Source organism: Rhineura floridana, chromosome 9 (assembly GCF_030035675.1).
Source record: "Rhineura floridana isolate rRhiFlo1 chromosome 9, rRhiFlo1.hap2, whole genome shotgun sequence".
Taxonomy (NCBI): domain Eukaryota; kingdom Metazoa; phylum Chordata; class Lepidosauria; order Squamata; family Rhineuridae; genus Rhineura; species Rhineura floridana.
The window spans coordinates 124882535-124906163 of record NC_084488.1 but is presented as its reverse complement, the minus strand read 5'-3'; the positions used below and the strand labels follow the sequence as shown (position 1 = coordinate 124906163).

The window sequence follows — 23629 nt, the reverse complement described above, 5'->3', positions numbered from 1 at the left end:
ATGGCCGGCAGCGGCTCTCCAGGGCTGCAGGAGGGGTCTCTCCCAGCCTTGCCTGGAGATGCTGCTGGGGGCTGAACCGGACTCCTGCTGCATGCACAACAGACACTCTCCCATCCCCTCTCCAGCAGTTTCCACACATGGCATTCACTGAGCCGGGGCTGTCCTCCTCTGTAAACTAGGAATAAGCATCAGATTTTGGTTAGCAAGTAGTGGTAGAACGGTTGCCTCTTTTGTGGCAAAAGTGGTTTTTTATTTTTCCCCTAGTTTGTCTAATCTTGTGGCTCTCAGCTTGAACACATAAAAAATGTCTAAGCTTTAAGTTATGTGACCTGAGAGCTAGATCGGAAGAGGTTTACCTATCCGGAGAGGGAAGATGCTGGGAAACAAGTCATTTGCCTCTCTGGAAGGACGGACGGACTTGGGTGGGTGACTGGAGAGAAAGCAAGCTGACAGCGGCTGAGGGGATGCCCTCCTGCAAGCTGCTGATTCCCTCTTTCCTCCCTTCCCCCTTCTCCTTTTCAGAGCAAAAGCACCTTAAACCCTGACGCCAAGGAGTTCATCCCCGGAGTGAAGTACTGAACTTTCTGGCAAATTTTGCAAAGACAATTTCTTTTGCCCTGGATTGGGGTGGGCTGGGGTGGGGGGGCAGTGGGACCTGCAAGCAGCAGTGGGCAAGAGACTCCTGGTGGGCGAATCTGTGGGACTCTTCGGCTACTTCATCCCTCTTTTTCTTGCTGCGTCGGGACATTTTGAAGCAAACTGATGAGAAGGAACACCCACCACGGGACGGGGACATAGCCAGATTGGACACCTCCCTGGTTCCTTTCCCTCATCTTTTCTCCTCTCAACAGCAACAAGCCTGGCCTGGCCGCCAGCAAGGTCTCCTGCCTGCCTCCTCACTGGGTGTGCTTTGGACATTTTGCAGGGGCCATGCTCCATGGTGGGGAAAGCCCCCCCCTTCCCCAGATCTCTTCCTCCCTCCCTCTTTGGTGGAAGTTCTCAAGCATTGGCAGGCCAGATCTGCCCCCAGCCAGCCAGCCATGCATTTCTGCTTTTCCTCCTGGCTTCAGACCCCCCCCTTCTTTGCCCTCTGTCCTCATTCAGGCTGGGTACAAGTCCAGCAGGTGAGATTGCTGCCACTCAGTGGGCCACAGCCTTCCAGCAGGCCTCACCCACCATCAAACTACTTAGGGGTTGAGGGTGGGGAGTCTGAGGATTTGAGAAGTTTGCTTGATCCTTGTTCCCCCTCCACATTGCAAGCGTGTGGCCTCCTCCTGCTGATGGCCTAGGACTGTGGCCGACCTCCAGAGGAGGCAGTGATATCCTAGGATATTCACTGAGTTGCTGAGCCATGGGGGTAAGGGGTGATCTCCCACCAGCAACAATCTTCTGGTTCTGCCTATTTGTCTGTCGGCTTTCTCACATGTCTTCTCCCTCCCCTCCCCCCCTGCCTGCTCCTAACTAAAATACCATAATCAGGAGTGACAGGGTACATCTCTCCATCTTGCAATCTGTTTGGTCAATAGAAACAAAGGCTGCCCACCCCCCCAAATGTAGGCTTTGGGCCATTTCCTGCCCCTGTCTAGGAAGCTTTTGCAAAGGCGTTCTCTGGTCCCGGTGGATTTCTCTCTCCTCACCAGCCGCATTGGGCTCCCTTGGCATCCCAGCCACTAAGAAAGGCTGTGGAAGCTACAGCGGGCCTGTGTGCAGATAGGAAGGACAGCTGGACCATGTGAGTGAAACTCCCCCAAAACGGCTTGCAGAAATCAAGGCCAAGGGCTAGTTCCTGGGGTGCTTCTAAATTGTCCCGTATCAGCTGCAGTAAAAAAAAAAAAAATCTGTTCGGCTCTTGCTTTCTTGCACCGGGGGGGGGGGGGAATGAAAATCACAGCCTCCTGCCCTTGTGACACCTAGTCCAGCCAGCACTAGCTTGCATCTGGAAGCAAATCCCAAAAGCAAGTGAGCTGGTGAGGGCGAGACTTGGTGTCAGGCTGAGACCCTTCACTGCCAAAGAGGGGGGCCTGCTTGCCCCTGTCCTCCTCCTGTTTAAAATCTGGTTCCTGCTGAATTCATAAGGGCCCCCCTTCCCCCTGGCCCTCTAGTCTGTGACTTTTTCTTTTGCAGGGATCCAGCCTGGAGCCTGGGCTAGCGGTGGCGGACAAAAAGCCAGCGTGCCATGGAGCCATTTGCATATTGGGACCCCATTCCCCAAATTATTTCCATGGATTCCCAGTCTAGAGGCATATAAAGCAACAGCACTGTTGAGGAATCCATTTTGGAGATACTTCCTTTTTTGCACCCAATAAGGCCTTGCACAGCTATCTGGCTTCTTGGAGCATGTACAGAGAAAAGTATGTTTCTACTTCCTGAGTCCCTCTTAAGCCTCCTGAGTAGAGGGACTCCACCCGCCTGGCTTCTTGGGCTTAGCTGCCCATTTGGCCTTTCTCCTTGGGACAAGTCTTTTTTGGGCGGGGGGGGGCAGAGAGATAATGGACTCCATGCTCTATCTTGGAGACTCTCTATCTCTCTCACTATATATATATATATATAGGAGAGATGGGCAGGCTCTCCAGGATCCTGATTTCCTCTTGGCCATGTTTCAGCCTTGCTTAGTTAAATAATCTGCAGGATAATTGGACAGAGCAGATATGTGGGGCCATAGCCTCTCTCACATACTTTTTCTTATCTCTCTCTCTCCCCCACCCCCTTACTTTACAATCTCTTGTTTCTTTCCAAGGAAGTCTTTGCAATTTTGTTCTGTCCATTTTTACAACAATGCATTCTTCAATAAATTGGTTTTGAGCTGGGTGTGGTGCCGAGTTCTTTCCAAATTCCACAGAGGGGCTTTCTGGAACCTCCACCTTGCCGATAATCTAAACAGCATGTGAAGGAGACCCTGCGTTGGAATGGATGCCAGTTGCGGGTGTCAACTGCTTAGAGGCTTTCTACAATCAAGCAGTATATACATTTTGTTAAATAGATTGATAAAATAAGGAAGTGGCAATGGCAGAAGAGGCTAGCTTCTCCTGAAAGGAAGGGCCAGCCTCTAAGGAACAGCTGGGCATAGACGGTGGTGGGCACTGGAGTAAGCTTTGAAGAATTTGGTGTGGGGCAGGGAAGAAGTGAAAGGTCAGGAACTAGAAATGTGCGAAATTCCAACTCTTAATTTTTGATCTGTCATAAAGACTAACCTGGACGTTGCATGTGAGAGATTAAGTTCTTGTTTGTTATCTGTCAAAAACTAAAGTGTGATAATACTGATCACCCTTTAATTGCTAAACTGGCTGACTAAGCAGCAGCCCCACAGTGACCACCTCATTATGCAGAGGAACAGTTTGGCTTCTGCAAATACAGTAGGACCCCACTCATATGGCAGGTTAGGTTCCAGACCCCCGCCAGAAAGCAAAAACCACCGGAAAGTGGATCAGCTGTAGCGCGGGGGTCTGGAACGTAACCTGCTGATCGCGCCAGAGGAGAAGATCAGATCTTCCCCTCCTCAGGCATGATCAGCTCGAGCAGGGGAGCTGGCGCCGTATTAGTAGAACGCCAAAAAGCGGGGCTCTGAGAAGCAGGGCCCTACTGTATCAAAACCAATTGTGGCTCTGAAATGAGAAGTTCAAGCTTAAAGTGAAATGCTCAGCCTTAGATTCTTGGTGCGCTCCTCCAAAAAGCTGCCCTGCCCTTTTCAAAGTTCCTTTCTAGGTCCTGCTTTGAGCAGCTCAGGCCGAGAAAGAACCACCTTGTTCCTTTTTGGCAGCTTAGAGAGGCTATGCAGCGGCAGCAGCTCATGGCTGTTATCAGCCTGCCTTACACAACCAGGGACAGAAGTTTTGCCGCCTACACTTACCCACAGCAATTGTGCTGTGGTGCCACCAATACAGACCACAGTACAGCTTGGTCTTGCTTTTTTTTTTTAAAATGAATGTTAAGAAACATACAAAAGGTCCAACATGATTCCTTCCAAAACAGAATAGACAGTCTTTTTAACATTTAAAAAGTACCGACACATGGCATGGAGAGAGAGGAGGCCAGGCCTGAGAGGCCCTCTTCTAAGCAAAGGAGTGTGTGTAAAAGACATCCACGTTGGCTGCATAGTCCAGGGGCAGGGCTTGCCCAATGCGCTTGGCCCCCAGGCTGGCCCCTCCCAGAGCCGATGACTGTTTCAGCTTCAAGAGGCTAAATTTGGAGAAGGCGCTGCTGAGATGCTCACTGTGGGCCTGGTTGAGGACCTGGAGGAACCCTGCAAGAGAAAAGAGGATGGTAGTCCTGAACAGAACCTTGGTCCTCCTGCCAGATGCTAGTCGGACGCATGTACACCCATGCTGTGTAGGTGAGCAAGAGTAACCCGGGAACCAGGCTATTTGCCCCAAACCAACTTCAGCTTTGCAAAGGGGGCCTGCTGCTCTAGGCTACCCTTTTCACCTCCCACCCCAGCAGCTTTTTCTCACCTTCTTTCATCATTTCCCAGCTGTTCCACACCGATCCAACGCATACAATGGGCAGCCCCAGGTCACCTTGGAAAAGGCTCTTTGGAGAGAAGCAGACAGACAGAGGAGCCTTTGAGGACTGGTTTCTGACGTTTACTTCTGAGCCCACCTTTTCTCCTTAGGGAGTCTCCCCTCCAGACACTGACCGGACCTTGCCCTCCTTCGCTTGAGCAAGGTGGCTGAATGGGGTGCCAGCAGCATAAGGCACACCTAGGAACACAGGGCAGGTACATTTGAGGAACCAATTGGGGGGGGGGAGAAGAAGAAGGTGCCTTTGTGTTCATCCTGGTAGGAAAACTTGAGCACAGATTTAGTGGATGGGAGAGGGGAAACTCCAAAGCCTTCACACATTGATGTTTCCAAGGGTGGGTGGGATGAGCCCAAGAGGCACTGGGTTTTATGCACACTTAAGCAGGAAGAATGAACGGTTTCTCTGCAGAGGAGGTAACAGACCTCCACTGTGTCACGATTCCAGTTGAGATCAAAACAAATGTGTCATTTTTGCATATTTATGTGGGTGGGCAGGAATCTTGGTCAGGATGGCACTGAAGTCTCCGGTCCCCGAGAGATTCAAATGAGGGACTGAGTTGAGAGCTGGGAGGGATGTGCAATTCCTTCCTCAGCAGCAACTCAGGTGCCTGCTTTGACCCCAGCAGCCCGACCCAAAAGGCAGTGGGAGTCTTTGGATTGGTTCCAAAGGAAGTCGGCTGGGGGGGGGGAGGATCTTTTTAAGATGCCCACCCTCCCTGTGGGGAGGGTTGCACCAACATAGCTGGCTCTGCACCCGTAATTACTTCTGAATGGTGGTTGGGGAGCAAAGCCTTTTCCAGGCCTCTGCCTCTTAGTACCACAGCTTTGCGACGTGCACCGGCACAGATGCAGCCATCCCTGTTCTTTCATAGCTCACCGTGCTCAGTTGAGAATTACCTGGTCAATTTTTGGCAGTACAGCTATGATGTGTCTTGCCAGGACTTCCCCAGCCTTGTTGAAAATGTAGCAGCAAAGTGGGTCCCCAACCTTGGCTCCTGAATGGGAAAAGAGCTGTCGCTATGGTAGCATGACCTGTGACACTTATATCCTCCCTTTCCTCCAAGGAGCTCAAAGCAGCATGTCTTCCCCCTTTTAACTTCACAACAACCCTATGAGGTAGATTTGGCTGTGACTGGTCTGAGGCCATCTGGCGAGCTTCATGGCTAAGTGCGGAGCTGAACCTTGATTCCCCCCCCCCATAGTCTTAGCATGACATTCTGTACTGCACTTGGCCATAATTGTGATAAATCAATTAACTTCAATGGGTGTACTCTGAGCAGGACTAGCATTGAATACAACCCTATATACCTGGTTTTCTTTACTAAACCACAAGGTGGGGCTATTGCAACAGTCAAAACACAGTAGCAGCTTTATGTTACTCTTGGCTTCAAAAATCCTTCTGCAGAAAATGGGCACAGCCTGCTTTTGTAGGCTTGTGGATAGCTTTTGGTTCCAAAGACGTTTTCAAACCAGCCAATAGTTTGTCAATTTGGGACAGGGCTGAGCAATGTAACTGGATGATTTCAAACTTGGAAATGATTTGGAGGGAAGCAGTGGAAATTAAGATTCCTTTTAAATGGAGGAATTTTTTTTTAAAAAAAGCTCGCCTCAGAAATTACTCCCTGCCCTCCTTGCAAGCATGAATTATTTTGGTAAAGCAGGTTACATTTTACCAAACATCTGCAAGATCCTACAAGAAGATCTGGACCCCTAGCCAGTTTGAAGGCTGACTAAGAAAATGGTGGGATTCTCCTCCTTCACATGGGAAGAAACAAAAACAGTCGCGTGTGCATAAATATTGTAGGTCCGCCTTCCCCAACTTAGCACCCTCTATCTGTTTTGGACTGCAGCTTCCATCAGCCCCAGGAAGACTGGCCATAGGACACAGGGGCTGATGGGAGTTGTTGACCAAAACAACTGGAGTGTGCGAGGCTGGAGGAAGCTGATGTAGTTCCAGCTGTGAATGTTGGTGTTCTCTGCAGATTTGCTTGTGATGAACACAGATTCTGCTAGAGGTTCTACTAGCATTGAACTGGACTGGGAGGAACATGGCCTTTTAGATGCATGTACTTTCCAGCTCTTTATTTAAGCAGGAATGTTAAAGGCTTCACCATGTAAAAACTGCAGAAGCAGAACAGGCACTGCTTGTACTTGCATGCTCAGATCTAAGTGGGAATTTGCTAGCAGTGTTGCACTTTTCAGAGTTTTCTACTTCCGTCCCAAGGCCGTGAACTCTTAAGGCCTCCCTGAACTCTCCAGGAGCCAAGGGGCTGCCCAGCTGCACTGGGGACCTTCTCCTCTGGGCTGATTCCTCACAGCCAGCAGAGCACAGGAGGATGGCTCTCACGGTTGTGGCTTGGAACCCCACAGGGTCTCTTGGCTCTCAAGCCAGCCAGACCCCCACCCCGCCCTCAAGGGATTTTCCCCCAGCTACCTTCAGCCAGCTTCTGGCAAAACCCTGCAAACTTGGACTTCTCAAAGGTTCTGTAGAGATGAGTCAGGAGCCCCATCCTGTCAGAGACCTGTGGAAACAGGGGGGCATCAAGATCAGTTGTGCAATCTGTTTGATTTCTATCCTGCCTTTTGATTTAGAAGGATCCCCAGAGGGGCTTAAAGAGTAGGACATAAAAAGGGTCCTGCTTGATCAGGCCAGTGGTCCATCTAGTCCAGCATCCTGTTTATTTTATTTTTCTTTTAATTAATTAAATAATTAATTGATAATTATGGGAAGCCCACAAGCAGGACCTGAAGACAGCTGCGACTCTCTCCTCCTGTAGTTTCCAGCAGCTGGTCTTCAGAAGCATGCTGCTTCCAATTGTGGAGGCACAGCACAGCTATCATGGCTAGTAGCTACTGGTAGCCTTCTCCTCCCTGAATTGGTCTCATCCTCCTTTAAAGCCATCCTAGCCAGTGGCCATCACTGCCTCCTCCATGAGTGAATTCCAGAGTTTAGCCTGAAATGCTCTTTAGTACATAAGATAACCTATGGACTAATAATACCCCTTTGAGTCTTCCCAGGTTTGTGCTGATATAGCCAAAAGCACACCAGAAACTCACAACAAGAGCTGTATCAGCAAACCAGGGATAACCCCTGAGATTAGGCACAAATGTGTACACAGACACACTCAAAAATGGAAGAAGAAAAATGCCAAAATAGCATAATGGGGACTCAACATGCTCAGTGGGTATGAAATGCTGTGTGGAGAGGGTTTGAAAAAAGAAGAGAATGGAGTGTAATATCTGGAATCCTCAACAGAAAAAGTACTCCTCACTGCAACATTTTGTTGCAGAGCCTGAGCTGTGCAATGTAATTACATTTGAGCGGCTTCTAGCCCCAGAAGCGTGCAATGCTCCTCTAGGGTAGCATATTCTTCCACCCCAAATCCAGGTCACATGATGCCATTGTGGCTGCTGGCCCTGTTGCCTCCCCCCCTCCCCCCTTGAGAGGAAGAGTGGAATACAAATCTAACAAATAAAATTTTAAAAAGAAATAATTTCTCTGACTGCTGGCAACCAGGTGTTCTGTCTTCTCTTCCTCTGGAGGCAAGAGGTGGAGGAGCCAGCCACAGCAACTGTGGACTGAAGGACGTCTGTGGCTCTTTGGAGCATTTGAAGGGCTCCAGGTGCATCAAAGCAGGGAGGGCCAAGCACTGGTGCCCAACCACACAGCCTGGCATTTTGTTGCTGTATTTTACAACAAGGCTTCTATCCCAGGAACAGAGGAAACTGCCTTACCCTTGGCCAGGTCATCTAGCTTCGTACTGTCTACACTGACTTGCAGCAACCCTCCAGGGTTTCAGGCAGGAGCCCCTCCCAGCCCTCTACCAGGAGATGCTGCTGGAGATTGAACTGGGACCTTCCGCATGTAAAGCAGGTGCTCCACCGAGCTATGGTCCTTTCCCTAAAAACAAAATAAGATTCCAGTCCTCATGGTGGCTCAATAAACGGCTGGTTTAAATTGGAACAGGGGAAGTTGCTTTATCCTGAGTCAGACCATTGGTCCGTGTAGTTGACTGGCAGTGGCTCTCCAAACACCAGGTTGGCAAAGGGGACTTTCCCAGACTTTCTCTGTCTGGAAATCCTAAAGAATACATCTGGGGCCTTCTGCATGCAAACAGATGCTCTGTCAGCACACTACGGCCCCTTCTCTCCAAAGCCACACAGCAGCTGCTATAATCAATAAACAGAAAAACAAGAAAAAGCAGAGGATTTTAAAAAGCTGATAAAATGAAGCCGCTGAGAGGCTAATTGGCGTGGGATGAAACCAGCCATAAATGCTATCGGATGCCATTAAAAGCATGGCAGGCAGGCAGGACGGACTTTGCCAGGGACCTAAAAGGGAATCATGGAGCTAATAATTAAACTGCTGGTGAGGCCAGCGGCCCCGCTCCTGACTTGTCATGTGGGTAGCATCTTAGGATAAATGCAGCGGGCAGAATTGGAGTGCTGACCTTCCCACCCCTTCCACTGGAGAAGCAAATAAAGAGGGAGGCAGGGAAGGGGAGATAGTGGGGACAAAACCACTCAACCTCCCCTCTTCTATTTTTGGTTAAGGCTTCTAAGGACATACGCAGGGCACAGCATTCACCCTGTGTATTAAAAAAGAGAAAGAGTTTTGTACACTGTATGCTTCTCCCTTCTCACCAGATGGCCCTCCAAGCCCACATACCCTCAAGCCTACCTTTGCAGCCTGGGGGGGGGGGACCACTAAGGACGCTACATAGAAGGTGTATTTGCATCTCTAAACCTACAGGGCACTTTGATGGACCATCATGTGCAAATCCCTCTCTCTTCCAGAAACCACAAATATATTTAAGGCAGCCTTCACCAACATGGCGCCCTCCACCTGTTCTGGACTACAACCCCCATCAGTCTCAGCGAGTATGCTGGCTGGAAGTTGTAGTAGAAAGCACCAGGTTGGCAAAGGCTGATTTAAGAAAAGTCAGAGCCTGGCACTGGTCATGATGCAGAGCAGTGATCTTCTGTGCAAGCCCCATTGAAATGAATGGAGAATGCCTAAGAACACAAGCAAGGCTCTTGCACATCTCCTGGTGCTGCTTTCAATGGGGTCTGCTGAACTCTGTCTACTATTTGTCCTTTCCAGACAGCCCTAGCGCCCTGTTCCATTATCCTGGAACCAATATTTATTTGTTTAACCAAATTTATATACAGTTCTGCGCTCTTTACATTAAAATTATCAATAAAAACAATTAAAAGCCAGTAACTAAAAACATTTAAAAGACAATTAAAACAGCAGTAAACTAAAAAGAGATTAAAACGCATCAACATTTACGTGTCCTGATGAAAAATGGAAAGGAAACAGACTGCCTTCAAGTCAATCCCAACTTATGGCGACCCTATGAAGAGGGTTTTCGTGGTAAGCAGTATTCAGAGAGGGTTTACCATTGCCTACCTCTGAGGCTGAGAGGCAGTGACTGGCCCAAGGTCACCCAGTGAGCTTCATGGCTGTGTGGGGATTCGAACCCTGGTCTCCCAGGTCCTAGTCCAACACCTTAACCACTACACCACACTGGCTCTCCAACTGGGCATTTAGCTCTTATGTTTTGTTTTCAATGGGCAGATTAGAAACTGTGGAACGGTAAGAACGCTGAAGGATTTTGCTTTTTCGGACATTGGCAGGGATTCACTCTATGAGCAGAGCACAGAGCTAATTCACTTGAGTTCACATTACAGGTTAGGCTGAGGGTCAGTGACTGACCCAAAGTCACCCAGTGAGCTGCATGGCTGAGTATGGACTAGAATCTGGCTTTTCCCAGCGGTATTCAGAGGGGGTTGACCATTGCCTTCCTCTGAGGCTGAGAGGCAGTGACTGGCCCAAGGTCACCAGTGAGCTTCATGGCTGTGTGGGGATTCGAACCCTGGTTTCCCAGGTCACAGTCCAACACTCTAACCACTACACCACACTGGCTCTCTTACGTGTCCAGATAGGCTTGCCTAAATAGAAATGTTTTAAGCAGGTGCCGAAAAGAATACAGCAAAGGTGCCTGCCTAACATCAATAGGCAGGGAGTTCCAAAATGAAAGTGTTGCCCATTTCTTACAAGTCCAGAACGGATATTATGTGGCACCTGTAACAGTGCCAGCTCTAGATCAAAGGGGCAAATGTGGGCACAGATGGGGTAAGGTGACATCAGCTCCTCGCACCATCCAACAGCGGTGAGTCAAACCAAAGAACAACCTAACACTTTGGAACTGATCAAGAGGAAGACACGTACCTGGAAATAGTCAAACATGGCTTGCTTGATGTAGCTGATGTCATGGGGGGGAGCTTCGAGGTTGTCCAAGCTGTCAAACACCATCTTCACTGCCTGATGGGCAATCCAATAAGCTGCCAGTACAACCCAAACAGGCGGCTTAGGCCTGGTACTCCAGTCGGTCCGAGTCTCTAGCCGGGACTCAATAAAGCAAGTCCACTAAATCCCATCTCACCCCCACAGAATCTCAAGTCAGGCGACAGTGGCTGTCAGAGGCCAGGTACATAAATGTACTACGCTTCAACCTTGTCCTGAAGGGTTATTTGTGCAACCACTTCAGTGGATGGTGACTCGGTGAAGTTGGTTCACACTGTGAAGTTGCACTCAGGTCCTGCTTGGGGACTTCTCACAGAGGGCATCTGGTTGGCCACTGCTGAGAACAGGATGCTGGACTAGATGGGCCTGATCCAGGATGGGCTCTTCTCACATCCTCCTGTTAATATTTGCAATGTGAAACATGCAAGGTTTGTGCATGTGTCAGCACCTACACATTAGCAGGTCCTCTGCGTGTGGCGTCTGAAGTGTCACAATCTCTGTCACTCTATCAAACCACTTCACGCCAAGTCAGACCACTGACCCATCAGCCCAGTATTTTCTACAGACAGCAGCCCTCCAGCAGAGGTCGTTCCCCATCACCTGCTATCTGATCCTTTCAACTGAAGAGGCCAAGGACTACACCTGGGACCTTCTGCCTTCCAAAGATGTGGCCTGGCTACTGATCTATGGCCCTCTATGTTGCAGGCCTCAGAGGGGGTTGCTGGTTGGCAAATACCTCTCTGGTTCTAGAAGCCGCAGATCTGTTTTGGACTACAACCTTCCATCAGCCCAGGATGCATCATACTGCAACTGATGCCAATGTGGCAAGAGTGGCAAAGTCAACAGAGGTAGTCTACCTTCAGTCTCAATGATCCAGGAGGACTGCCTTGGCCATCTTGATCTCTGAGCCTGAACTCTCATGTCACCAGACTGGCGTGCACACGCACACACAGGGTGGTATTCAACTATATCCTGCTCAGAGTAGGCCCACTGAAATGAATGAACTTAACTTAGTCATGTTCATTTACTTCAACGGTCTACTCTGTGTAGGACTAGCATGGAATACCAACTAAAGTTAGCATGGTATGGTACTAGCGCAACAACCCACATTATGAACATGGCCAACTAAATCCAAACGTTTTAGGTAACCTCTAGTAGCTGATTCAGTAGGAGCTTTGCAACCATGCTGGATGGGGCAAATGCCTATTCTTGGGCCTTGATGGGCTGGCGATTACATGCCAAGTGCCACACAGGCTGACATCATCATTGACCTCTCGTGCCATGTCATCCTCTGGAGATCTTGCTGCATGTTCAGATGCCTAATGATGATCATCAATGTGGCAAGGCCTTCTGACTCCTTTCGGTGCCTGGAGTGGATTATGGCATCCACTCCAAAGGTTTTTGTAAACTTAGGTGAGGAGCAAGGAAGAGGAAGATTCAGGGCTGAAGAGCCAAGTGGTTTTGCTTCTCCCCAGCAAATCTGATCAGGGCAGGAGATCACCAAAGGTGCCCAATTTTCAAAGCAAAAAGCCCCACCAACAAGATCCAAGTACAAAGAGCCTTTTCCTCACCTGACCCCTCATCACCCATCATGTGGCCCCATCCGCCGCAGCTGATCTGTGAGCCATCCGGATTGATAAGTTTGCAGTTGGAGCCAGTCCCGGAGATGAGGACCACGCCACCTGGAGGGGAAGAACATTTCAGCTACACGAAGGGGCAGCAGGCTCAACGGCGGGTATCTCCATGGCCAAACATTTCTCACCACTGGTGGCATCTCTCTAGTGTACCTCTTCTCTAAAAAAAGAAAACTCAAGACTTATATAGACTGTTTGTCAAGACTTGTGGCTCCTGAGACGCCTCCCCGTGACGGTATGAACAGTCCCAGGGGAGGGGGGGAGAGTGTGTGCTTTGGGCTCCTTCTGGGAGGAAGGGCAGGATATAAATGTAACAAACTGCCAGAAAAGTGTTCAGATGTGCAGAGTACTTTCCAATCAGTGCGTATTAGCATGGATCGGCTTTGCTTGAGACTAGTGTAGCCTTTGCTAACCCAGTATCCTCCATAGGTTTTGGACTACAACTCCCATCAGCCCCAGCCAGTACAGTTGCTGGAGTTGTAGTCCAGAACACTGGTTGGGGGGGCACCAGTTTAGCAGAGGTTGGGCTAGTGAAACATCTACTCTTATGTCTCATTCCCCACATCCTTGTTGAAAATGGACTGCCTTTAAGTCGATCCCAACTTATGGCTACCATATGAATAGGGATTTCATGGTAAGCGGTATTCAGAGGAGTTTACCATTGCCTCCCTCTGAGGCTAGTCCTCCCCTGCTGGCTAGGACCTGCTCAGCTTGCCACAGCTGCACAAGCCAGCCCTCCCTTGTCCGCAACGGCCAGCTGGGGGGCAACTGGGCTCCTTGGGACTAGGCAGCTTGCCCACAGCTGCACAGGTGGCAGGGCATGTAACCAGAGCCACTCACTGCAGGGGTGATCTTTAGCTGGCCCTTTACACCCAGGAGACACGAGCGGGGATTGGAACTCACAGACTCTGGACTCCCAGTCAGGCTCTCCTCCCCACTGGGCTATACCAGCCTCTCACATCCTTTTTATCTCCCCAGAAATCCTCTGGGGAATTTCAACGCACACCTTTCAGCTGCACCTTTGGGCGAGGGCTGGCCTTCACAATGTGATGAGTGGAAAGGGTTTATCAAAGGATGTAAGACATTGCAGGTAATCAGAGCACCAAGTCATGGTGACTCAAGCGCTGTCCTAGGCCAGATCCTCTCTTCTTGTCAGTATCTCAATTTATTTTGGAATTGTTTTCTGCAGGCAATTTTTTTTTGTATGGAGTTCACTGGATTGTGAAATTGCTTCAAGATGCTTTACAGGAAGCGATTCATTCATTCGGTTACTGTAAACCGCCCAGAGAGCTTCGGCTATGGAGCGGTATCTAAGTACAATAAATAAATAATTAAATAAATTTATACCCTGCCTTTCTTTTCATGACACCCAAGGCAGCTGACGTGTGGTTCCCAGGCAGTCTCCCATCCAGGCACTGACCGGACCTGACCCTGCTTAGCTTCTGAACAATAACAGCAATAATTTGGAATGGAGGGAAGTGCTGGAATGAGAGGGCGGGAAGGTACTTTTTTCATACACAGACATTGGATGTACCAAGATGGGGGAACAGGAAGTTGTTTTCTAATGAGTCAGACCATTGGTCCATCTAGCTCGGTACTGTCAACACTGACTGGCAGTGGCTCTCCTGGTTTCAGACAAACAGCCTCTTCCAGCCCTCCCTGGAGATGCCCTTGGGGATTGAACCTGGGACCTTCTGCATGCAAAGCAGAGGCTCTGCCACTGAGCTAAGGCATAATCTGGCACTCCCATAATCCAATGCTCTTACCGTGGTCAGTAGCCGTGGCCATGGCCCCGATGGCATCCGTGGTGATGTAGTAATTTTCACTCAGGTGGGGAAAGCGGGCCTTCATCTCCTCGATGAGCTTCTTGATGGCTTCCTTCTGCTCCCCTCCACTGAGAGAGAGACCCTGTGGCATCACACACAGACCATCACTACCCCACCCACGGATTGGCTCCCACCTCCAACATCTGTGCCACACTGCAAGGCGGGCACATAACGAAGCTGTGCATAGCAAAGAGATGTTAGAACTGGGGCCTGGGGGTTACTTGCAGGGCAAATATGTTTTACAGCATCTCTGCAGGAATACAAGATGCACATCAATTTAAAGAGAAGTTGTGGTAAGAACTTTGCCTGAAGCAATATCTGCAGCTTTTGCTCCATTATTTATTCCAGCTTTTGCCATCCTGGTGCCCTCCAGATGTTTTGAGCTGCAACTCCCCTCAGCCCATCTGCGGTGCTGGTGTAGTCCAAAACACTGGGAGGGCATCAGGTTGGCGAAGGCCAATTTATACCATTTATGCCATGTTTGGTTTCAAACTTTCTATCTTTAAGGAACCACCTGGCTGATTTATACCATGTTTAGTTTCAAACCTTCACCCTTCAGGTTAGTTGTTGTTATGTGCCTTCAAGTCGATTACGACTTATGGCGACCCTATGAATCAATGACCTCCAATAGCATCTGTTATAAGGCACCCTGTTCAGAATTTGTAAGTTCAGGTCTGTGGCTTCCTTTATGGAATCAATCCATCTCTTGTTTGGCCTTCCTCTTTTTCTACTCCCTGCTGTTTTTCCCAGCATTATTGTCTTTTCTAGTGAATCCTGTCTTCTCATGATGTGTCCAAAGTATAACCTCAGTTTCAACAGGTTCGCCCTTGAGGGAACCCCCTCATTTTGCCTGCCACATAACTCCTAGCCTTTGAAGAAAGTTCTGGGGACTGTTGCAGGGTGTCCCCTCAGTTTATGCCCCCGTGAGCTTCTCTGCAATAACGCTTCTTTGGGGTTGGGTACTGTGGGGAAAGATAGATTGCAGTGGGAAAATTCCCTTTCATTGGCACTTGACCACCATCTCTGGTCTAATTGAAGAACCACCAATAAGCATCTAAGGCATCCCAGGATCCCCCAGAACCAGAGCTTGGAAAAGTTACTTATTTTGAACTACAACTCCCATCAGCCCCAGCCAGCATGGCCACTGGATTGGACTGATGGGAGTTGTAGTTCAAAAAAGTAACTTTTCCAAGCCCTGCCCAGAACATAAGCATATCTATCACCAATCTACAGCACCATTCCAAAAGGACAACTCACGCAGATGTGGCCAATGGGTCCTATTCAGGGTAGACCCATTGAAATTAATGCACCTAAGTCAGTCAGGTCTATTAACCTCAACAGGTGTACTCCAAGGAGGACTAGCGCTGAATACCACCCAATGGATCTCTCACCACCTACATCCAAGTGGCCCCTTCAGGAGTGCCTCAGCTACCTCCGAGGTCTCAGATGGCTTCAGTGATGTTTCTTTAAAAAGAGGGATCCAGTGGGCAGAGGTGGGAGATACTCACCAGGGAGCGAAGGGGGACTTGTGGATTGGCACCCGCCTTCCCTTTGGCTTCACTGACCATGGTGTTGATCCTTTCCAGGCATTTGTCAGACCCAACCAGCTACTCGCCAAGGGGAAGAAATCAATGAGACCTCCATTACCATCACTCCCCATGCTTAAAAGCAAACGCACACACATACACCCCAGTCACACATCACAAAATCGTCTTCCCCTGACTCCAGGTTTCTGCAGTACAGGTTTCTTAGTGGGGGGAAGGGAGACATGCACCCCATCCTCAAAATACCCCCACGACCTGCTGGAAGGTGGACAGCCCTCCTTCATCTGCTATGTGCAAGTGAGGGCAGGAGGTGGATTGTTCCTGCAGAGCAGGACTGTTCATACTGAAGGTCCTGAAATGTTCATGGGGGAGTAGGAGTTTTCTTCCCCCTCTTCATTTCCAGAGCCATTTTTTCTTTTTCCTTCCTAACAGCACACCACTGCTCTTGGGACAGACTCCCACCCCCCGTGATGCTTCAATGCCATTCAAACACATATGCCCTATATATTTTACACACGCACCTCAGCAAACATTAAAAACGAAAAACAATCCATAAAGTTGTTCAGTGTGAACTACTGATGTGTGATGTAGATCCTGCTTTAGTGAAAATGTTTTGGTTTGTTTAGTTTTGGGGATGGGATAATTTTCTGGGGGGAGAGGGTGTTTTGCTTCTCTCCCTCAGCCACAGCGTAAGCGTGTGGCTCGAGTCATCCAGAGCTGTTTATTCTGGAGGTACCCTTTCTGCGCCTGCCATGCATTAGCTTGGATGTGTGGGCTGATCTGAGGACTGGGGACGGATCCTGCCTTGTGGGATCTAAACTTAAATCTGTTGTGATAATTACATTATTCCAGAGAGTTTTCTCCATTGCTGCAAGAGACCCTGGGGGAGCAGGAAGGAGACGTGCTTTTAGTTTCCGTTTTAAAAACAAACCCAGCTACTTCCCTTTCCAGTCACAATGTGACTAAAAGACTCAGGCTGCAATCCAGTACATGACTTCTCCGAAGTAAGCTCCTTTGGGTTCAGTGGGACTTACTCCTGTGTATTGGATTGCAGCCACAGTCTAACATTAGTTAACTGTGAACTAGGAATGGAGGATAAATTCAATCCAGCTTGCATTTAAAGCCAAATCTATCAAACCCACACTTTCCAAAACTATGAGAACTGAAATACAGCCATCCTTCAAGATTTGCATTTGTCTGAATTTTGTGATGCCGTTCTCCAACCAAGCAGCATTTAGAAAAGTGCATATATTAGGGGAAGGTGTGCGCAAAATGAATACTATGGTGAAAATAACACATAAAAATGGATTATATTAGGAGAAATTGCTTTTAAAATATGCAAATTAGTCAAAACTGCATAAAATGTGTTTATTAGGAGAAATACACACTGTAATAATTTTCATTAGAATTTTTTTTTAAAATCCACAAGTTGTTGTAGAAATGTGAGCAACTGAATTTAAGAATGGAAAAATGAGAATCTGAGAGCACCAAAACAGACAGATCCTTCCATCCCTTCTCTGAACCCACATTGGATCCTTACCCAATGGTTGGTGCAGGGCCCCTCAGTCTCTGCCAGGATCTTGCCATCTTCAGAGATCAGAACCACCTTTGAGTGGGTTCCCCCCCTGTAGAAGGAGGAAGAGCCAAAATAAGTCAACGCGGAACCCAAACCATGTGTTCACAGTGAACTTTTCAGCTTTTAACTTACATACTGTATTTCAGTTGCCAGTCCAGCCCCATCACTAGGGCTTGGGACATGTTGATAATCTAGGCCTGCCACATTTTTAAAGTGCCCAAGAAAAGTCAGTACTCAAGACAAAACACAGGCTTAAACTCCTCCACACCCAACCTAAATTAGGGAAGGGGGTGTAGCTCAGCATCTGCCTTGTACACAGATGTTCTTGGGTTCAGTCCCCAGTGGCAACTCCAGGTACGGCTGGGAGACCCTTGCCTGAAATCCTGCACCAATACCCAGTGTGTCACACAGCCCCCTGCCCCAATCCCTGCCAGGCCAGCACAGGAAGTTCCCCTCAGTTAAAAATAAAACGACTTCCTGGTGTTAGCAGGAGGAAGTGGGCCTGCTTGCAGGCCACTGGAAACAAGGCACGTTGTCCCCATGATAAGTCTGGATGCCCCCACCCCCCAATTCCAAAAATTTGCAAAGGGACAATCAAGTAAAACAAACAGCAAAGGTGATGCAAGCTCAGGACAATCTGTTGCACGGCTGAAATCACAAACTCAGGGGTATCTTGATTTGAGAGAATGAGTGTGAGTATGTGTGTAAGAGAGAACTAGAAAAGGTCCTCAAATGCAAAGAGGCATCACTGAACACTAAAGTCAGGATCATTCAGACCATGGTCTTCCCAGTTCCTATGTATGGAGGTGAAAAGCGGTTAAGAGAAAAATCAACTCATTTGGAATGTGGTGCTGGAGGAGAGCTTTGCGGATACCATGGACTGCGAAAAAGACAAATAATTGGTGTTAAAACAAACTAAACCAGAACTATCATTAGAAGCTAAAATGATGAAACTGAGGTTATCATACTTTGGACACATCATGAGAAGATGTGATTCGCTGGGGAAAACAGCAGGGAGTAGAAAAAGAGGAAGGCCAAACAAGAGATGGATTGATTCCATAAAGGAAGCCACAGACCTGAACTTACAAGATCTGAACAAGGTGGTTCACGACAGATGCTCTTGGAGGTCGCTGATTCATAGGGTCGCCATAAGTCGTAATTGACTTGAAGGCACAAAACAACAATGTGTATAAGCAATTGCAGAGCACACCTAACATTAATTTACACTTCAGTATGAATCTGTAAATTCCTTCTTAGCTGCCCCTCTCCACTCACATCATCGCCTTCACTCTTGCAACCACAGCAGCTCCTTGAGGAAGCATTACTGTTACCATAGCAACCCTCAGCCATGGCCTAAGAGGTGGGACCACACGCCTAGAAAAATCCATCACCTGAAACCTGCATCTCAGTATTCACCAGCTCATTTGTTCTATTTTTAAACTGTCCTTCATCAGTTAAGATCCCAGGGCAGTTTCCCAGATAAATTCCTTACAATAACATGCCAGTTTATAGCCATAAAAGCAAACAAATAAACACCAATCCATTAAAATTATAATACAAACCATAAAAAATACCTCACAAAAATCCTGACCCAATCAGTTCTCTCCAAAAGACTGACACTGGAAACCTCACAGCAAAGGAGCCATCTAAATTTCTAGGGAGAGGACAGTTCCACAGCTGGGCAGCCATCACCAAGAAGGCCCTATCACAGCCTTCAACAAGTTGGTGTCTTTCAGATGTTTTGAACTACAAAACATCTAGAGTGCACCAGCTTGGCGAAAGCTGTTCTATCCCATCTACACCCGCCAGTGGGACAATAAAAAGGGCCTCCCATGCTAATCTTAGGGGTCTGGCTGGCTGGTACTGGGAGATGCTCCATCAAGTATTGGGGTCCCCAGTCATTAGGACTTTATACCATAAGATCAACACCTTTCTAACTGTTACAGCCATACGACAATGGAACCAATGACCTAGGGAGGTAGTGGGCTCTCTGACACTGGAGGCATTCAAGAGGCAGCTGGACAGCCATCTGTCAGGAATGCTTTGATTTGGATTCCTGCATTGAGCAAGGGGTTGGACTCGATGGCATTATAGGCCCCTTCCAACTCTACTATTCTATGATTCTATGAACTGGGTCTGGAACGATATCCATGCGCAGGGCTGTGCATGCAAGCCCTGCCCCAATACCCAGTGTGTCACACAGCCCCCTGCCCCAATCCCTGAGTTGCACAGGGATGTCTGCAGGGGCCTTTATCAGAGTCCTTGATTGCATGAAGAGTTCTACTCCTGTTCAAGCATGCAGGAGTGCAGGAGTAAAGGTCAAGGGCAGGGCAGGATGCACACAAGGATTTTGGGGCACAGCATCCATTCACATCCCTGCTTCCATCCACACTTTGAGCCTTCGTGTGTTCATGCCTGAACCTGCCTACAGGCATGGCTCTGTTATTTTGGAACGTGTAGCCCACCCCATTCCCAAGGCTTGAAACGGGGTCAGCTCAATATTTATGTAACATCCATTTTCCAACCACTTCCCTCTGGGTGTACAGGGCCAGTTCAAGTGGTAAAGGAAGCCAGGAGCCTGCACAGGCAAAATAATAACAGGAGAGATAGCAACAAAGCAGTCTCCAATCCAGACATTGCTCCCCAAAGTCCTCTGTGACATCACAAGGGAACTCGGGGCACCCCACCCCTACTCCACTGAGTGAACAACCAACTTTAAAATGTGAGTGGAGAAGGGAGAAGGGAGACTGGAGGACATGTCTTTTGAAAACAAAAGAATAATATGCAACAGTTTATGTTCAAGGCACTTTCCTTTGGTATATATAATTTTTTGTACACATAATTTTTATTGATTTTACAAACTCTGCATATTCCATTATAGATACATCTATTACAATCTGAAAAACAGTAAGGGAATGGATCTCAGACCTGTTTCCTTTTCATCAAAGGAAACTACAATAAGAAGGAACAGAATATCATAGAAATAAAAATGATGGACAATAATAAAATTAACCTACCCCAGCCCAGCCCTTCCATCATGGCAATATCCAAGAATAAAACTTTATAGGCAACCCTTGTCAATATCAATTCTTTGCAATTAGTAAAGAATCTCTGGCTGGAAAGTTCATTCATAGAAATATGAACGGGTAGAGTGAAAATCAAATTGCAGAGTCAAGGCTATACACTGCCAAAGTGCCATTTGCTATTACCAAATTGCTATTTAGTGAGGTTATGAGTTGTGTTATGCATTTTAAGGACTGTTATTTTACAAATTTTATAGATTTGTTTTATGTTATGTGACTTGGTTGCAAACGACCCTTTAGATTATAAATAATGTAAATAACTAAAAAAATCTCATTTAGGCTTCTGCAATGCGTCAAACATACTTGCTTTTAAAGACTGCTTGGAAACTTCAATGTGTGCAAACATCTGTGGCTACACTCCTGGCTGTGACCAGCTGAATGGATCACACCTTCTGATCCGTCTCTGAGACCAGGTCAAAGGGCTGGTTATTACCATTCAGACCCAAAACGGTTTGTTAGCTGGGAACCTTAAGGATTGGTTTCTGTCTCACGTACCAGCTGAAAATTATGGTTGTTCTGAGAGCCTCCCCTGCTCCAACTCCCTTGGCCTTCAGAGGTGAGGTATACCCAAGAGCAGAGCTCCTCGACTTGTGCTCACCACCAACATGCAGCAATCTGGAATGCCCTCTGCAGAGAGGTTACCTGACACTGGGCCCATGTTCTTTCGGTAGCAGTCAAAGGCCTTTTCATTTGCCTGCCAGATCTTTTAGCTTGGACCCAGTTATTATGCCAGGTCCTTGCCTTGAGTGTGGATTTTGTTCTTGATTCTTAAAGGTTCTATTGCATTGTTTTAAATTGTGTCAGCTGCTCTGAAAGTCTCCAGATGCGAGAGCTGGGACAAGAAAAATGGAAAATTAACTTAGGTCAGTTGCACCTGTTCCTCTGTGCAAATACAAATCTGTGGTGCACCGGGAACACTGTGCACAGTTCTGGCTGCCTCACCTCAAAAGGATCTTGTAGAGCTGGAAAAGGTTCAGAAAAGGGCAACCAGAATGATCAGGGGGATGGAGCGACTCCCCTGTGAGGAAAGGTCACAGCTTTGGGGGGCTTTTTAGTTTAGAGAAAAGGCAAGTCAGAGGCAACATGATAGGAGTGTATAAAATTATGCATGGCATGGAGAGAGTGGGCAGAGAAAAGTTTGTCTCCTTCCCTCCTAACACTAGAACCAGAGATCATCCAATAATTCAGAAAGAGATACCTCTTCACACAGCACATAAGGAACAACAGGATTTGCTCCCACAGGAACCTTCCAGTAGCCACCAACGTGGATGATTCCAAAAGAGAACTAGCCAGATGCCTGGAGAATAAGGCTGCAAATGGCTACTAGCCACAATGTCCATGTTGGAACTGAGTACCAGTTGCCGGGAATCGCAAGTGCGGAACCTTCTCCAGTCCTGCCTGCCGGCTTCCTGTTGGAGGCATCAGGCTGCCCCTACGACAACCGGGGTCGGGCAGCTGGGCCCCCTTGGGCCTGATCCGTCTGCTGCTTGAAGGGCTCTCGCGAGGTTCTAACACCTTCCCCTTCCACCCCATGAAAAGCAGGAGAGTTTGGCTTAGGTATATACAACACACACGCACATCATCATTATATAACGCATATATGCCTTCGCGATATTGCAATAGACTGCATGCCATGCATTTCTGTGGCTGTATTTGGGAGCTTCAAGGGATGTCTTCACGCATTGCTGTTGCAGACTGTTGCAGGCGCCATGCGCGGCGCGCGGGCACCAGGATGGAAACGCCTGCGTGACAACAAACCGCCCAAGTCAAGAAGCAACTAACGGCGGGGGCCGGCTGAGAACCCTTCGATGGCCTTCCCGCCGCAGGACGGGGCGGGGGACCGTCTCCAGAACCGGGGCAGGGAGGGTGGCTGAAGGCGACCCCCCCCACACACGGAAACTCCGTGCAACGAGGCGGGGGGGGCGCTCACCTCCAGCCCCATTTCCCCACCTCCACGCAGGCAGCCGCCGCCGTGCCCCCGGCGCCGGCCCCTGCCAGGGAAGGGACTGATCCCCCTGCTCACTCACCCCTCCACGCCGCCATAGATCGCGGCCATCAGCCTCCCGGAGCAGCACAGGAGGGACCGGCCCGCCACGGCGGATCCGCCCCGTGCGCCGTAGCGCAGGACCGCCCCTTCCCGGAGACGCAGCGGGCGCCAAGGCGGCCTGGGCAGGAGCCGGGCGAGCGCGGCGCAGCCGGCGGAAGGACCGGAGCCCCGGGCCACTGACGAGGCTGTAGCCCAGGCGGAGGGGCGGGATGGGGACCGAGGGGAAGACGGAGAAGAGCGTCAGGCCGCGGGGTCCCTCGCCACGTCGCGCTGGGAGCGGCCCCTCTCCGAAACCTTGGAGAGCTGCCGCTGCTGCCATCCAGTGTCGACAATACTAAGCGAGATTTTTATTATCGCCCTTCTTTAGTAGATTGATTGATCACTAATACTGGTCGGTGATATAAAGCACATGTAAAATGGAAATTACTGCCTTTAAGTCAATCCCAACTTATGGCGACCCCATGAATAGGGTGTTTTCATGGTAAGCATTATTCAGAGGGGGTTTACCATTGCCTCCCTCTGAGGCTGGGAGGCAGTGACTGGCCCAAGGTCACCCAGGGAGCTTCACGGCTGTGTAGGGATTCGAACCCTGGTCTCCCAGGTGGTAGGCCAGCACCTTAACCACTAGGCCACACTGGCTCACTCAAAGCATATACCATCCTATAAAAGCATGTCATTGTGGTGCCAAGGGTCTGATTTGTTATTTAATGGCCTTCCACATACAGCTAAAAACAGCACAAAAAATAACAGCATTCTTTTAAAAATACGCATTTTTTAAAAAATAGATGCCCATGGCAAAGATCCATTTTCACCCAGCTACGAAAGTTTGCACAAAGCATCTCCCTCTGTCCCCATGGCGTTTCAGGAATTTAGGTACTTCCGGCCTCTTCAAAAGCGTCCTAATACTGTGCTCTTAGCCAGGCAGCAGGTACAAGCCACAATGGCTATGCTCTGCCTCCACGGCCAGAGGCAGCATGCGTGCAAACACCGCTGGAAGGAGAGTGCTCTTTGCACACAGGGCCTGTTTGGGGGCTTCCCAGAAGAGGCAACTGGCTGGCCACTGTAAGAACAGGATGCTGGCCTAGATCCCCG

General features: G+C 48.8%; 2 protein-coding genes across 3 annotated transcripts in view; one reads left to right on the top strand and one right to left on the bottom strand.

The window, feature by feature from the left end:
• Window positions 1-2808, top strand: part of PAIP2B (poly(A) binding protein interacting protein 2B) — a 40809-nt gene extending 38001 nt beyond the window's left edge. Inside the window, exon 4 of the mRNA XM_061583665.1 lies at window positions 523-2808. Within this exon, the coding sequence (XP_061439649.1) occupies window positions 523-579 (57 nt within the window). The 3' untranslated portion in view covers window positions 580-2808. The remainder of the gene's footprint in view (window positions 1-522) is intronic.
• Window positions 2809-3889: 1081 nt separating this feature from the next.
• Window positions 3890-22790, bottom strand: NAGK (N-acetylglucosamine kinase). Of its 2 annotated transcripts, XM_061583664.1 has the most exons (11): window positions 22518-22788; window positions 21689-22232; window positions 17372-17456; window positions 15796-15894; window positions 14228-14369; window positions 12399-12509; window positions 10753-10865; window positions 6952-7039; window positions 5415-5512; window positions 4449-4527; window positions 3891-4240 (listed from the first exon to the last, which is right to left on the bottom strand). In XM_061583664.1, exons 2-11 carry the CDS (start codon window positions 21703-21705, stop codon window positions 4050-4052), a joined length of 1023 nt encoding a protein of 340 aa, XP_061439648.1. In that variant the 5' UTR covers window positions 21706-22232; window positions 22518-22788; the 3' UTR covers window positions 3891-4049. The 2 variants fall into 2 exon arrangements, with proteins under 2 accessions (XP_061439647.1, XP_061439648.1); XM_061583663.1 differs by lacking the exon at window positions 21689-22232 and having other exon boundaries at window positions 3890-4240; window positions 22518-22790.
• Between the last annotated feature and the right edge of the window lie 839 nt (window positions 22791-23629).

Coding starts and splice junctions, on each gene's coding strand:
- NAGK (XM_061583663.1), bottom strand. CDS start 22,546: ATGGCCGCGATCTATGGCGGCGTGGAGGG. Junction 10,866..12,398: donor GATGGGTGATGAGGGGTCAG/GTGAGGAAAAGG, acceptor TTGTACTGGCAG/CTTATTGGATTGCCCATCAG. Junction 5,513..6,951: donor TTGCCAGAAGCTGGCTGAAG/GTAGCTGGGGGA, acceptor TTTCCCATTCAG/GAGCCAAGGTTGGGGACCCA.